This window comes from Oncorhynchus mykiss, chromosome 6 (genome assembly GCF_013265735.2).
Source record: "Oncorhynchus mykiss isolate Arlee chromosome 6, USDA_OmykA_1.1, whole genome shotgun sequence".
Classification (NCBI taxonomy): Eukaryota; Metazoa; Chordata; class Actinopteri; order Salmoniformes; family Salmonidae; genus Oncorhynchus; species Oncorhynchus mykiss.
This window is the reverse complement of record NC_048570.1, coordinates 95,525,582-95,540,581: the sequence shown is the minus strand read 5'-3', so window position 1 is coordinate 95,540,581 and position 15,000 is coordinate 95,525,582. Positions and strand designations below refer to the sequence as shown.

General features: G+C 48.1%; 1 protein-coding gene across 6 annotated transcripts in view; it reads left to right on the top strand.

Annotated features, from left to right (window-relative positions):
• Positions 1 to 15,000, top strand: part of LOC110526882 (GATOR complex protein WDR59) — a 74,793-nt gene that overhangs the window by 57,812 nt on the left and 1,981 nt on the right. For 4 of the 6 annotated variants that reach the window (XM_036981653.1, XM_036981652.1, XM_036981651.1 and 1 more), the window contains 6 exons: positions 780 to 861; positions 3,818 to 3,930; positions 5,267 to 5,411; positions 5,697 to 5,778; positions 6,906 to 7,026; positions 7,264 to 7,406. In XM_036981653.1, the coding sequence (XP_036837548.1) occupies positions 780 to 861; positions 3,818 to 3,930; positions 5,267 to 5,411; positions 5,697 to 5,778; positions 6,906 to 7,026; positions 7,264 to 7,406 (686 nt within the window). Of the gene's footprint in view, positions 1 to 779; positions 862 to 915; positions 1,669 to 3,817; positions 3,931 to 5,266; positions 5,412 to 5,696; positions 5,779 to 6,905; positions 7,027 to 7,263; positions 7,407 to 15,000 lie in introns of those variants that run through there. The other 2 variants (XR_005052357.1, XM_036981655.1) reach the window with 2 other exon arrangements.

Genomic DNA, 15,000 nt, shown 5'->3' with positions numbered 1-15,000 from the left:
CTGGGGGAGACATACATGTGAGTTCATCACCCTGGGGAAAAGATACATGTGAGTTCATCACCCTGGGGGAGACATACATGTGAGATCATAACTATCACCCTGGGGGAGACATACATGTGAGTTCATCACCCTGGGGGAGACATGCATGTGAGATCATAACTATCACCCTGGGGGAGACATATATGTGAGTTCATCACCCTGGGGGAGACATACATGTGAGTTCATCACCCTGGGGAAAAGATACATGTGAGTTCATCACCCTGGGGGAGACATACATGTGAGTTCATCACCCTGGGGGAGACATACATGTGAATTCATCACCCTGGGGAGACATGCATGTGAGTTCATCACCCTGGGGAAACATATATGTGAGTTCATCACCCTGGGGAAACATATATGTGAGTTCATCACCCTGGGGGAGACATACATGTGAGTTCATCACCCTGGGGGAGACATACATGTGAGTTCATCACCCTGGGGAGACATACATGTGATTTCATCACCCTGGGGGAGACATACATGTGAGTTCATCACCCTGGGGGAGACATGCATGTGAGATCATAACTATCACCCTGGGGGAGACATACATGTGAGTTCATCACCCTGGGGAGACATACATGTGAGTTCATCACCCTGGGGGAGACATACATGTGAGTTCATCACCCTGGGGAGACATACATGTACATGTAACAGGCTCAGGACATCTTAATATTGTAATATAATGCCTTGCCCAACATTTTGAAACATCTGTAATGTGCTGTCTGTTTGTCCCTCTGCAGTCTGAATGTGAACGACATACAGGACACGTGTCAGAAGAATGCAGCAGCAGCTCTGGTGGTGGGACGCAGAGACGTGGCTAAGGTAGGACTGATCAGAGGTGTGGCTAAGGTAGGACTGATCAGAGACATGGCTAAGGTAGGACTGATCAGAGGTGTGGCTAAGGTAGGACTGATCAGAGACATGGCTAAGGTAGGACTGATCAAAGGCGTGACTAAGGTAGGACTGATCAGAGAGACAGAGACATGGCTAAGGTAGGACTGATCAGACGCGTGACTAAGGTAGGACTGATCAGAGAGACAGAGACATGGCTAAGGTAGGACTGATCAGAGGCGTGACTAAGGTAGGACTGATCAGAGAGACAGAGACATGGCTAAGGTAGGACTGATCAGAGGCGTGACTAAGGTAGGACTGATCAGAGGTGTGGCTAAGGTAGGACTGATCAGAGAGAGAGACATGGCTAAGGTAGGACTGATCAAAGGCGTGACTAAGGTAGGACTGATCAGCGACGTGGCTAAGGTAGGACTGATCAGCGACGTGGCTAAGGTAGGACTGATCAGAGGCGTGGCTAAGGTAGGACTGATCAGAGGCGTGGCTAAGGTAGGACTGATCAGAGGCTTGGCTAAGGTAGGACTGATCAGAGGCGTGGCTAAGGTAGGACTGATCAGCGACGTGGCTAAGGTAGGACTGATCAGAGGCGTGGCTAAGGGGACTGATCAGAGGCGTGGCTAAGGTAGGACTGATCAGAGACGTGGCTAAGGTAGGACTGATCAGAGAGGTTATTAGCTCTGTGTACTGTAGGGCCCTGTATTAACTCTGTGTACTGTAGGGCCCTGTATTAACTCTGTGTACTGTAGGGCCCTGTATTAACTCTGTGTACTGTAGGGCCCTGTATTAACTCTGTGTACTGTAGGGCCCTGTATTAACTCTGTGTACTGTAGGACCCTGTATTAACTCTGTGTACTGTAGGTGTGGGCCCTGTATTAACTCTGTGTACTGTAGGGCCCTGTATTAACTCTGTGTACTGTAGGTGTGGGCCCTGTATTAACTCTGTGTACTGTAGGACCCTGTATTAACTCTGTGTACTGTAGGACCCTGTATTAACTCTGTGTACTGTGCGACCCTGTATTAGCTCTGTGTACTGTAGGTGTTAACTCTGTGTACTGTAGGTGTGGACCCTGTATTAACTCTGTGTACTGTAGGGCCCTGTATTAACTCTGTGTACTGTAGGGCCCTGTATTAACTCTGTGTACTGTAGGACCCTGTATTAACTATGTGTACTGTAGGACCCTGTATTAACTCTGTATACTGTAGGTGTGGGCCCTGTATTAACTCTGTGTACTGTAGGGCCCTGTATTAACTCTGTGTACTGTAGGGCCCTGTATTAACTCGGTGTACTGTAGGTGTGGGCCCTGTATTAACTCTGTGTACTGTAGGACCCTGTATTAACTCTGTGTACTGTAGGTGTGGGTCCTGTATTAACTCTGTGTACTGTAGGGCCCTGTATTAACTATGTGTACTGTAGGACCCTGTATTAACTCTGTATACTGTAGGTGTGGGCCCTATATTAACTCTGTGTACTGTAGGGCCCTGTATTAACTCTGTGTACTGTAGGGCCCTGTATTAACTCTGTGTAATGTAGGACCCTGTGTTAACTCTGTGTACTATAGGGTCCTGTATTAACTCTGTGTACTGTAGGACCCTGTATTAACTATGTGTACTGTAGGACCCTGTATTAACTCTGTGTACTGTAGGTGTGGGCCCTGTATTAACTCGGTGTACTGTAGGTGTGGGCCCTGTATTAACTCTGTGTACTGTAGGACCCTGTATTAACTCTGTGTACTGTAGGTGTGGGCCCTGTATTAACTCGGTGTACTGTAGGTGTGGGCCCTGTATTAACTCTGTGTACTGTAGGGGCCTGTATTAACTCGGTGTACTGTAGGTGTGGGCCCTGTATTAACTCTGTGTACTGTAGGACCCTGTATTAACTCTGTGTACTGTAGGTGTGGGCCCTGTATTAACTCTGTGTACTGTAGGACCCTGTGTTAACTCTGTGTACTGTAGGTGTGGGCCCTGTATTAACTCTGTGTACTGTAGGACCCTGTGTTAACTCTGTGTACTGTAGGTGTGGGCCCTGTATTAACTCTGTGTACTGTAGGACCCTGTGTTAACTCTGTGTACTGTAGGTGTGGGCCCTGTATTAACTCTGTGTACTGTAGGACCCTGTGTTAACTCTGTGTACTGTAGGTGTGGGCCCTGTATTAACTCTGTGTACTGTAGGGCCCTGTATTAACTCTGTGTACTGTAGGACCCTGTGTTAACTCTGTGTACTGTAGGTGTGGGCCCTGTATTAACTCTGTGTACTGTAGGGCCCTGTATTAACTCTGTGTACTGTAGGACCCTGTGTTAACTCTGTGTACTGTAGGTGTGGGCCCTGTATTAACTCTGTGTACTGTAGGGCCCTGTATTAACTCTGTGTACTGTAAGTGTGGGCCCTGTATTAACTCTGTGTACTGTAGGACCCTGTGTTAACTCGGTGTACTGTAGGTGTGGGCCCTGTATTAACTCTGTGTACTGTAGGGCCCTGTATTAACTCTGTTTACTGTAGGGCCCTGTATTAACTCTGTGTACTGTAGGACCCTGTGTTAACTCTGTGTACTGTAGGTGTGGTTCCTGTATTAACTCTGTGTACTGTAGGACCCTGTATTAACTATGTGTACTGTAGGACCCTGTATTAACTCTGTGTACTGTAGGTGTGGGCCCTGTATTAACTCTGTGTACTGTAGGGCCCTGTATTAACTCTGTGTACTGTAGGTGTGGGCCCTGTATTAACTCTGTGTACTGTAGGTGTGGGCCCTGTATTAACTCTGTGTACTGTAGGTGTGGGCCCTGTATTAACTCTGTGTACTGTAGGTGTGGGCCCTGTATTAACTCTGTGTACTGTAGGTGTGGGCCCTGTATTAACTCTGTGTACTGTAGGTGTGGGCCCTGTATTAACTCTGTGTACTGTAGGACCCTGTGTTAACTCTGTGTACTGTAGGTGTGGGCCCTGGCCTCGGCTGCCACCAGTCTAGAACTCAGTCCTGACTCTGACCCTGATGCAGACGCTCCCTGGGCCAGACACCCGTTTGGACGCCACCTGCTGGAGACTCTGTGAGTAGCAGGCAAATATACTACACTGTATATACTGTACTAATGTACACTGAGTGAACAAAACATTATGAACACCTGCTGACATGACATAGACTGACTCAATATTAGGAAGGTGTTCTTAATGTTTTGTATACTCAATTAAAAATAACAACAATTGGACAAAAGATCAGATTTGGCAAAGCCCAGCAGGAACATACCGGACCCGCCAGGAATTCAGTTTGACCAGGGGGTGTCCTGGTACATCAAGCTGTCTCACTACAGAAACAGGAGACAGACTAGTGTCCTGTCCAGGGGGTGTCCTGTACATCAAGATGTTTCACTACAGAGATAGACTAGTGTCCTGCCCAGGGGGTGTCCTGTACATCAAGATGTTTCACTACAGAGATAGACTAGTGTCCTGTCCAGGGGGTGTCCTGTACATCAAGATGTTTCACTACAGAGATAGACTAGTGTCCTGTCCAGGGGGTGTCCTGTACATCAAGATGTTTCACTACAGAGATAGACTAGTGTCCTGTCCAGGGGGTGTCCTGTACATCAAGATGTTTCACTACAGAGATAGACTAGTGTCCTGTCCAGGGGGTGTCCTGTACATCAAGATGTTTCACTACAGAGATAGACTAGTGTCCTGTCCAGGGGGTGTCCTGTACATCAAGATGTTTCACTACAGAGATAGACTAGTGTCCTGCCCAGGGGGTGTCCTGTACATCAAGATGTTTCACTACAGAGATAGACTAGTGTCCTGTCCAGGGGGTGTCCTGTACATCAAGATGTTTCACTACAGAGATAGACTAGTGTCCTGTCCAGGGGGTGTCCTGTACATCAAGATGTTTCACTACAGAGATAGACTAGTGTCCTGTCCAGGGGGTGTCCTGTACATCAAGATGTTTCACTACAGAGATAGACTAGTGTCCTGTCCAGGGGGTGTCCTGTACATCAAGCTGTCTCACTACAGAGACAGACTAGTGTCCTGTCCAGGGGGTGTCCTGTACATCAAGCTGTCTCACTCTACATAAACAGGAGATAGACTAGTGTCCTGTCCAGGGGGTGTCCTGTATATCAAGATGTCTCACTACAGAGACAGACTAGTGTCCTGCCCAGGGGGTGTCCTGTTCATCAAGCTGTCTCACTACAGAAACAGGAGAGAGACTAGTGTCCTGTCCAGGGGGTGTCCTGTACATTAGCCATTGTGGCTGGGACAAGGCTACTTACTGTATATACTGGAGGGATTAGGACACTCTGTCTGTCTCTGTCCCCTCCTCCCAGTCTGATGAGTGATGTCCATACTCTAGCCATGCTCTGTAGTGTGTTCAGGACTCCTCTGTCCTCTCCTCCCCAGTCTGGACCACTACAGTCTGATGAGTGATGTCCAGACTCTAGCCATGCTGTGTAGTGTGTTCAGGAACCAGGGCTGTTCCCAGGACTACTTCTCTCTGTATGGACAGCAACGCTCTTCTCTGTTTCCCCCTCATCACTCCCGATACGTAAGTCAAAGTTTATATCCTCAACGTGGGTAACCTTGGTTACTGTTTTCCCTGGTCTGGCAGATGGAGCCATTCCTTATTCTGAAATGTTTTTTAAATGTATTCTCCCTCCCTTCCTCTGTCTCTCTCTCTCTCTCTCTCTCTCTCTCTCTCTCTGTCTCTCTCTCTCTCTCTCTCTCTCTCTCTCTCTCTCTCTCTCTCTCTCTCTCTTTCCCCTCTCCTCTCCTCTCCTCTCCTCCTCTCCTCTCCTCTCCCTCTCCCTCTCCCTCTCCCTCTCCTCTCCAGCCCAGCTACACATCCAGCTCTGTGTCGTCAGGCTCCTGTTACAGCACCTCAGACTCCACCACCACCACCACCTGGAGCATCGGTATGTAACCCGGGATGGAAATAAAAGGCTGTTTATGGTATGAACTCAGTGACCCCAGAAGAGGCCAGCGCCGAGACCCAACTAGCCCCCTGTTCACTAGTACACTACATGACCAAGAGAATGTGGACACCTGCTCATCCAACATCTCATTCAAAAAGGATGGGCATTAATATGGAGTTGGTCCCCCCCTTTGCTGCTATAACAGCCTCCACTCTTCTGGGAAGGCTTCCCACCACTCTACTGCCAATGTTTGTCTATGGAGATTGCATGGCTTGTGTGCTTCCTGTGGAACATACAGTCTAACCTGCTGCTTCCTGTGGAACATACAGTCTAACCTGCTGCTTCCTGTGGAACATACAGTCTAACCTGCTGCTTCCTGTGGAACATACAGTCTAACCTGCTGCTTCCTGTGGAACATACAGTCTAACCTGCTGCTTCCTGTGGAACATACAGACATATCTGCTGCTTCCTGTGGAACATACAGTCTAACCTGCTGCTTCCTGTGGAACATACAGTCTAACCTGCTGCTTCCTGTGGAACATACAGTCTAACTTTCTGCTTCCTGTGGAACATACAGTCTAACCTGCTGCTTCCTGTGGAACATACAGTCTAACCTGCTGCTTCCTGTGGAACATACAGTCTAACCTGCTGCTTCCTGTGGAACATACAGTCTAACATGCTGCTTCCTGTGGAACATACAGTCTAACCTGCTGCTTCCTGTGGAACATACAGTCTAACCTGCTGCTTCCTGTGGAACATACAGTCTAACATGCTGCTTCCTGTGGAACATACAGTCTAACCTGCTGCTTCCTGTGGAACATACAGTCTAACCTGCTGCTTCCTGTGGAACATACAGTCTAACCTGCTGCTTCCTGTGGAACATACAGTCTAACCTGCTGCTTCCTGTGGAACGTACAGTCTAACCTGCTGCTTCCTGTGGAACATACAGTCTAACATGCTGCTTCCTGTGGAACATACAGTCTAACCTGCTGCTTCCTGTGGAACATACAGTCTAACCTGCTGCTTCCTGTGGAACATACAGTCTAACCTGCTAATATTCTCCATAGATACCCAGTGTCAATGACATGTAGCCATCTGTGTAAAAGGAGATCTGTCTATTTCATTAGGTCGAGATCCGGAGCACGTCCCTCCCTTGGGGGAGTCCTCGCCTGACGACTATCGCTACGCCAACCAGATGTACACAGACCCCCGCGAGCGAGAGAGAGAACAACACGACATGAATAAAAGGTCACTGAGTCGAGTCCAGAATTAGACGTTAGAAAAACACACACAAACAAAGACAACCCAATGTTTTCTTCCTAGACATACACGAGGAACAACAGAGAGGCTGATGTCTGCGTCAGAATGGACCGACATGTCGGCCATCTTACCTAGGACCGGTTCTGAACCAGCACCAATAGGAACATGGGGCAGTCTCTTATCTGTTCTAGATCTCCGGTTCTCTCTCTCTCTCTACCCTCTCAGGCTGCTGGACCCAGCCAACACCATGCAGTTTGATGACTTTAAGAAGTGTTACGGGGAGATCCTCCATCGATGGGGGCTGAAGGACAAGAGAGCCGAGGTCCTCAAGTTTACATCATGTCCTCCTGAACCTCACAAAGGCATCGGTGAGTCTCCTAGATAGATGGTATACCAGGCTGAGTCTCCTAGATAGATGGTTTACCAGGGTGAGTCTCCTAGATAGATAGTATACCAGGATGAGTCTCCTAGATAGATAGTATACCAGGGTGAGTATCCTAGATAGATGGTTTACCAGGGTGAGTCTCCTAGATAGATGGTATACCAGGGTGAGTCTCCTAGAATACCTCTCAGATAGAGAGGAAGGGCCCCATTCAACCCTCTGTAATATACCTGTCAGATAGAGAGGAAGGGCCCCATTCAACCCTCTGTAATATACCTGTCAGATAGAGAGGAAGGGCCCCATTCAACCCTCTGTAATATACCTGTCAGATAGAGAGGAAGGGCCCCATTCAACCCTCTGTAATATACCTCTCAGATAGAGAGGAAGGGCCCCATTCAACCCTCTGTAATATACCTCTCAGATAGAGAGGAAGGGCCCCATTCAACCCTCTGTAATATACCTCTCAGATAGAGAGGAAGGGCCCCATTCAACCCTCTGTAATATACCTGTCAGATAGAGAGGAAGGGCCCCATTCAACCCTCTGTAATATACCTGTCAGATAGAGAGGAAGGGCCCCATTCAACCCTCTGTAATATACCTCTCAGATAGAGAGGAAGGGCCCCATTCAACCCTCTGTAATATACCTCTCAGATAGAGAGGAAGGGCCCCATTCAACCCTCTGTAATATACCTCTCAGATGGAGAGGAAGGGCCCCATTCAACCCTCTGTAATATACCTCTCAGATAGAGAGGAAGGGCCCCATTCAACCCTCTGTAATATACCTCTCAGATAGAGAGGAAGGGCCCCATTCAACCCTCTGTAATATACCTCTCAGATAGAGAGGAAGGGCCCCATTCAACCCTCTGTAATATACCTGTCAGATAGAGAGGAAGGGCCCCATTCAACCCTCTGTAATATACCTCTCAGATAGAGAGGAAGGGCCCCATTCAACCCTCTGTAATATACCTCTCAGATAGAGAGGAAGGGCCCCATTCAACCCTCTGTAATATACCTGTCAGATAGAGAGGAAGGGCCCCATTCAACCCTCTGTAATATACCTCTCAGATAGAGAGGAAGGGCCCCATTCAACCCTCTGTAATATACCTCTCAGATAGAGAGGAAGGGCTCCATTCAACCCTCTGTAATATACCTGTCAGATAGAGAGGAAGGGCCCCATTCAACCCTCTGTAATATACCTCTCAGATAGAGAGGAAGGGCTCCATTCAACCCTCTGTAATATACCTGTCAGATAGAGAGGAAGGGCTCCATTCAACCCTCTGTAATATACCTCTCAGATAGAGAGGAAGGGCCCCATTCAACCCTCTGTAATATACCTCTCAGATAGAGAGGAAGGGCCCCATTCAACCCTCTGTAATATACCTCTCAGATAGAGAGGAAGGGCTCCATTCAACCCTCTGTAATATACCTGTCAGATAGAGAGGAAGGGCTCCATTCAACCCTCTGTAATATACCTCTCAGATAGAGAGGAAGGGCCCCATTCAACCCTCTGTAATATACCTCTCAGATAGAGAGGAAGGGCCCCATTCAACCCTCTGTAATATACCTGTCAGATAGAGAGGAAGGGCCCCATTCAACCCTCTGTAATATACCTGTCAGATAGAGAGGAAGGGCCCCATTCAACCCTCTGTAATATACCTGTCAGATAGAGAGGAAGGGCCCCATTCAACCCTCTGTAATATACCTGTCAGATAGAGAGGAAGGGCCCCATTCAACCCTCTGTAATATACCTCTCAGATAGAGAGGAAGGGCCCCATTCAACCCTCTGTAATATACCTCTCAGATAGAGAGGAAGGGCCCCATTCAACCCTCTGTAATATACCTGTCAGATAGAGAGGAAGGGCCCCATTCAACCCTCTGTAATATACCTGTCAGATAGAGAGGAAGGGCCCCATTCAACCCTCTGTAATATACCTCTCAGATAGAGAGGAAGGGCCCCATTCAACCCTCTGTAATATACCTCTCAGATAGAGAGGAAGGGCCCCATTCAACCCTCTGTAATATACCTGTCAGATAGAGAGGAAGGGCCCCATTCAACCCTCTGTAATATACCTGTCAGATAGAGAGGAAGGGCCCCATTCAACCCTCTGTAATATACCTCTCAGATAGAGAGGAAGGGCCCCATTCAACCCTCTGTAATATACCTGTCAGATAGAGAGGAAGGGCCCCATTCAACCCTCTGTAATATACCTCTCAGATAGAGAGGAAGGGCCCCATTCAACCCTCTGTAATATACCTCTCAGATAGAGAGGAAGGGCCCCATTCAACCCTCTGTAATATACCTCTCAGATAGAGAGGAAGGGCCCCATTCAACCCTCTGTAATATACCTCTCAGATAGAGAGGAAGGGCCCCATTCAACCCTCTGTAATATACCTGTCAGATAGAGAGGAAGGGCCCCATTCAACCCTCTGTAATATACCTGTCAGATAGAGAGGAAGGGCCCCATTCAACCCTCTGTAATATACCTGTCAGATAGAGAGGAAGGGCCCCATTCAACCCTCTGTAATATACCTCTCAGATAGAGAGGAAGGGCCCCATTCAACCCTCTGTAATATACCTCTCAGATAGAGAGGAAGGGCCCCATTCAACCCTCTGTAATATACCTGTCAGATAGAGAGGAAGGGCCCCATTCAACCCTCTGTAATATACCTCTCAGATAGAGAGGAAGGGCCCCATTCAACCCTCTGTAATATACCTCTCAGATAGAGAGGAAGGGCCCCATTCAACCCTCTGTAATATACCTGTCAGATAGAGAGGAAGGGCCCCATTCAACCCTCTGTAATATACCTCTCAGATAGAGAGGAAGGGCCCCATTCAACCCTCTGTAATATACCTCTCAGATAGAGAGGAAGGGCCCCATTCAACCCTCTGTAATATACCTGTCAGATAGAGAGGAAGGGCCCCATTCAACCCTCTGTAATATACCTGTCAGATAGAGAGGAAGGGCCCCATTCAACCCTCTGTAATATACCTGTCAGATAGAGAGGAAGGGCCCCATTCAACCCTCTGTAATATACCTGTCAGATAGAGAGGAAGGGCCCCATTCAACCCTCTGTAATATACCTCTCAGAAAGAGAGGAAGGGCCCCATTCAACCCTCTGTAATATACCTCTCAGATAGAGAGGAAGGGCCCCATTCAACCCTCTGTAATATACCTGTCAGATAGAGAGGAAGGGCCCCATTCAACCCTCTGTAATATACCTCTCAGATAGAGAGGAAGGGCCCCATTCAACCCTCTGTAATATACCTCTCAGATAGAGAGGAAGGGCCCCATTCAACCCTCTGTAATATACCTCTCAGATAGAGAGGAAGGGCCCCATTCAACCCTCTGTAATATACCTCTCAGATAGAGAGGAAGGGCCCCATTCAACCCTCTGTAATATACCTGTCAGATAGAGAGGAAGGGCCCCATTCAACCCTCTGTAATATACCTCTCAGATAGAGAGGAAGGGCCCCATTCAACCCTCTGTAATATACCTGTCAGATAGAGAGGAAGGGCCCCATTCAACCCTCTGTAATATACCTCTCAGATAGAGAGGAAGGGCCCCATTCAACCCTCTGTAATATACCTCTCAGATAGAGAGGAAGGGCCCCATTCAACCCTCTGTAATGTACCTCTCAGATAGAGAGGAAGGGCCCCATTCAACCCTCTGTAATATACCTCTCAGATAGAGAGGAAGGGCCCCATTCGACCCTCTGTAATATACCTGTCAGATAGAGAGGAAGGGCCCCATTCAACCCTCTGTAATATACCTCTCAGATAGAGAGGAAGGGCCCCATTCAACCCTCTGTAATATACCTCTCAGATAGAGAGGAAGGGCCCCATTCAACCCTCTGTAATATACCTGTCAGATAGAGAGGAAGGGCCCCATTCAACCCTCTGTAATATACCTCTCAGATAGAGAGGAAGGGCCCCATTCAACCCTCTGTAATGTACCTCTCAGATAGAGAGGAAGGGCCCCATTCAACCCTCTGTAATATACCTCTCAGATAGAGAGGAAGGGCCCCATTCAACCCTCTGTAATATACCTGTCAGATAGAGAGGAAGGGCCCCATTCGACCCTCTGTAATATACCTGTCAGATAGAGAGGAAGGGCCCCATTCAACCCTCTGTAATATACCTCTCAGATAGAGAGGAAGGGCCCCATTCAACCCTCTGTAATATACCTGTCAGATAGAGAGGAAGGGCCCCATTCAACCCTCTGTAATATACCTGTCAGATAGAGAGGAAGGGCCCCATTCAACCCTCTGTAATATACCTCTCAGATAGAGAGGAAGGGCCCCATTCAACCCTCTGTAATATACCTCTCAGATAGAGAGGAAGGGCCCCATTCAACCCTCTGTAATATACCTGTCAGATAGAGAGGAAGGGCCCCATTCAACCCTCTGTAATATACCTGTCAGATAGAGAGGAAGGGCCCCATTCAACCCTCTGTAATATACCTGTCAGATAGAGAGGAAGGGCCCCATTCAACCCTCTGTAATATACCTGTCAGATAGAGAGGAAGGGCCCCATTCAACCCTCTGTAATATACCTCTCAGATAGAGAGGAAGGGCCCCATTCAACCCTCTGTAATATACCTGTCAGATAGAGAGGAAGGGCCCCATTCAACCCTCTGTAATATACCTCTCAGATAGAGAGGAAGGGCCCCATTCAACCCTCTGTAATATACCTGTCAGATAGAGAGGAAGGGCCCCATTCAACCCTCTGTAATATACCTGTCAGATAGAGAGGAAGGGCCCCATTCAACCCTCTGTAATATACCTGTCAGATAGAGAGGAAGGGCCCCATTCAACCCTCTGTAATATACCTGTCAGATAGAGAGGAAGGGCCCCATTCAACCCTCTGTAATATACCTGTCAGATAGAGAGGAAGGGCCCCATTCAACCCTCTGTAATATACCTGTCAGATAGAGAGGAAGGGCCCCATTCAACCCTCTGTAATATACCTGTCAGATAGAGAGGAAGGGCCCCATTCAACCCTCTGTAATATACCTCTCAGATAGAGAGGAAGGGCCCCATTCAACCCTCTGTAATATACCTCTCAGATAGAGAGGAAGGGCCCCATTCAACCCTCTGTAATATACCTCTCAGATAGAGAGGAAGGGCCCCATTCAACCCTCTGTAATATACCTCTCAGATAGAGAGGAAGGGCCCCATTCAACCCTCTGTAATATACCTGTCAGATAGAGAGGAAGGGCCCCATTCAACCCTCTGTAATATACCTCTCAGATAGAGAGGAAGGGCCCCATTCAACCCTCTGTAATATACCTGTCAGATAGAGAGGAAGGGCCCCATTCAACCCTCTGTAATATACCTCTCAGATAGAGAGGAAGGGCCCCATTCAACCCTCTGTAATATACCTGTCAGATAGAGAGGAAGGGCCCCATTCAACCCTCTGTAATATACCTCTCAGATAGAGAGGAAGGGCCCCATTCAACCCTCTGTAATATACCTCTCAGATAGAGAGGAAGGGCCCCATTCAACCCTCTGTAATATACCTGTCAGATAGAGAGGAAGGGCCCCATTCAACCCTCTGTAATATACCTCTCAGATAGAGAGGAAGGGCCCCATTCAACCCTCTGTAATATACCTCTCAGATAGAGAGGAAGGGCCCCATTCAACCCTCTGTAATATACCTGTCAGATAGAGAGGAAGGGCCCCATTCAACCCTCTGTAATATACCTCTCAGATAGAGAGGAAGGGCCCCATTCAACCCTCTGTAATATACCTGTCAGATAGAGAGGAAGGGCCCCATTCAACCCTCTGTAATATACCTCTCAGATAGAGAGGAAGGGCCCCATTCAACCCTCTGTAATATACCTGTCAGATAGAGAGGAAGGGCCCCATTCAACCCTCTGTAATATACCTGTCAGATAGAGAGGAAGGGCCCCATTCAACCCTCTGTAATATACCTCTCAGATAGAGAGGAAGGGCCCCATTCAACCCTCTGTAATATACCTCTCAGATAGAGAGGAAGGGCCCCATTCAACCCTCTGTAATATACCTCTCAGATAGAGAGGAAGGGCCCCATTCAACCCTCTGTAATATACCTCTCAGATAGAGAGGAAGGGCCCCATTCAACCCTCTGTAATATACCTCTCAGATAGAGAGGAAGGGCCCCATTCAACCCTCTGTAATATACCTCTCAGATAGAGAGGAAGGGCCCCATTCAACCCTCTGTAATATACCTGTCAGATAGAGAGGAAGGGCCCCATTCAACCCTCTGTAATATACCTGTCAGATAGAGAGGAAGGGCCCCATTCAACCCTCTGTAATATACCTCTCAGATAGAGAGGAAGGGCCCCATTCAACCCTCTGTAATATACCTCTCAGATAGAGAGGAAGGGCCCCATTCGACCCTCTGTAATATACCTGTCAGATAGAGAGGAAGGGCCCCATTCAACCCTCTGTAATGTACCTCTCAGATAGAGAGGAAGGGCCCCATTCAACCCTCTGTAATATACCTCTCAGATAGAGAGGAAGGGCCCCATTCAACCCTCTGTAATATACCTCTCAGATAGAGAGGAAGGGCCCCATTCAACCCTCTGTAATATACCTCTCAGATAGAGAGGAAGGGCCCCATTCAACCCTCTGTAATATACCTCTCAGATAGAGAGGAAGGGCCCCATTCAACCCTCTGTAATGTACCTCTCAGATAGAGAGGAAGGGCCCCATTCAACCCTCTGTAATATACCTCTCAGATAGAGAGGAAGGGCCCCATTCAACCCTCTGTAATGTACCTCTCAGATAGAGAGGAAGGGCCCCATTCAACCCTCTGTAATGTACCTCTCAGATAGAGAGGAAGGGCCCCATTCAACCCTCTGTAATATACCTCTCAGATAGAGAGGAAGGGCCCCATTCAACCCTCTGTAATATACCTCTCAGATAGAGAGGAAGGGCCCCATTCAACCCTCTGTAATATACCTCTCAGATAGAGAGGAAGGGCCCCATTCAACCCTCTGTAATATACCTGTCAGATAGAGAGGAAGGGCCCCATTCAACCCTCTGTAATATACCTCTCAGATAGAGAGGAAGGGCCCCATTCAACCCTCTGTAATATACCTCTCAGATAGAGAGGAAGGGCCCCATTCAACCCTCTGTAATATACCTCTCAGATAGAGAGGAAGGGCCCCATTCAACCCTCTGTAATATACCTCTCAGATAGAGAGGAAGGGCCCCATTCAACCCTCTGTAATATACCTCTCAGATAGAGAGGAAGGGCCCCATTCAACCCTCTGTAATATACCTCTCAGATAGAGAGGAAGGGCCCCATTCAACCCTCTGTAATATACCTCTCAGATAGAGAGGAAGGGCCCCATTCAACCCTCTGTAATATACCTCTCAGATAGAGAGGAAGGGCCCCATTCAACCCTCTGTAATATACCTCTCAGATAGAGAGGAAGGGCCCCATTCAACCCTCTGTAATATACCTGTCAGATAGAGAGGAAGGGCCCCATTCAACCCTCTGTAATATACCTGTCAGATAGAGAGGAAGGGCCCCATTCAACCCTCTGTAATATACCTCTCAGATAGAGAGGAAGGGCCCCATTCAACCCTC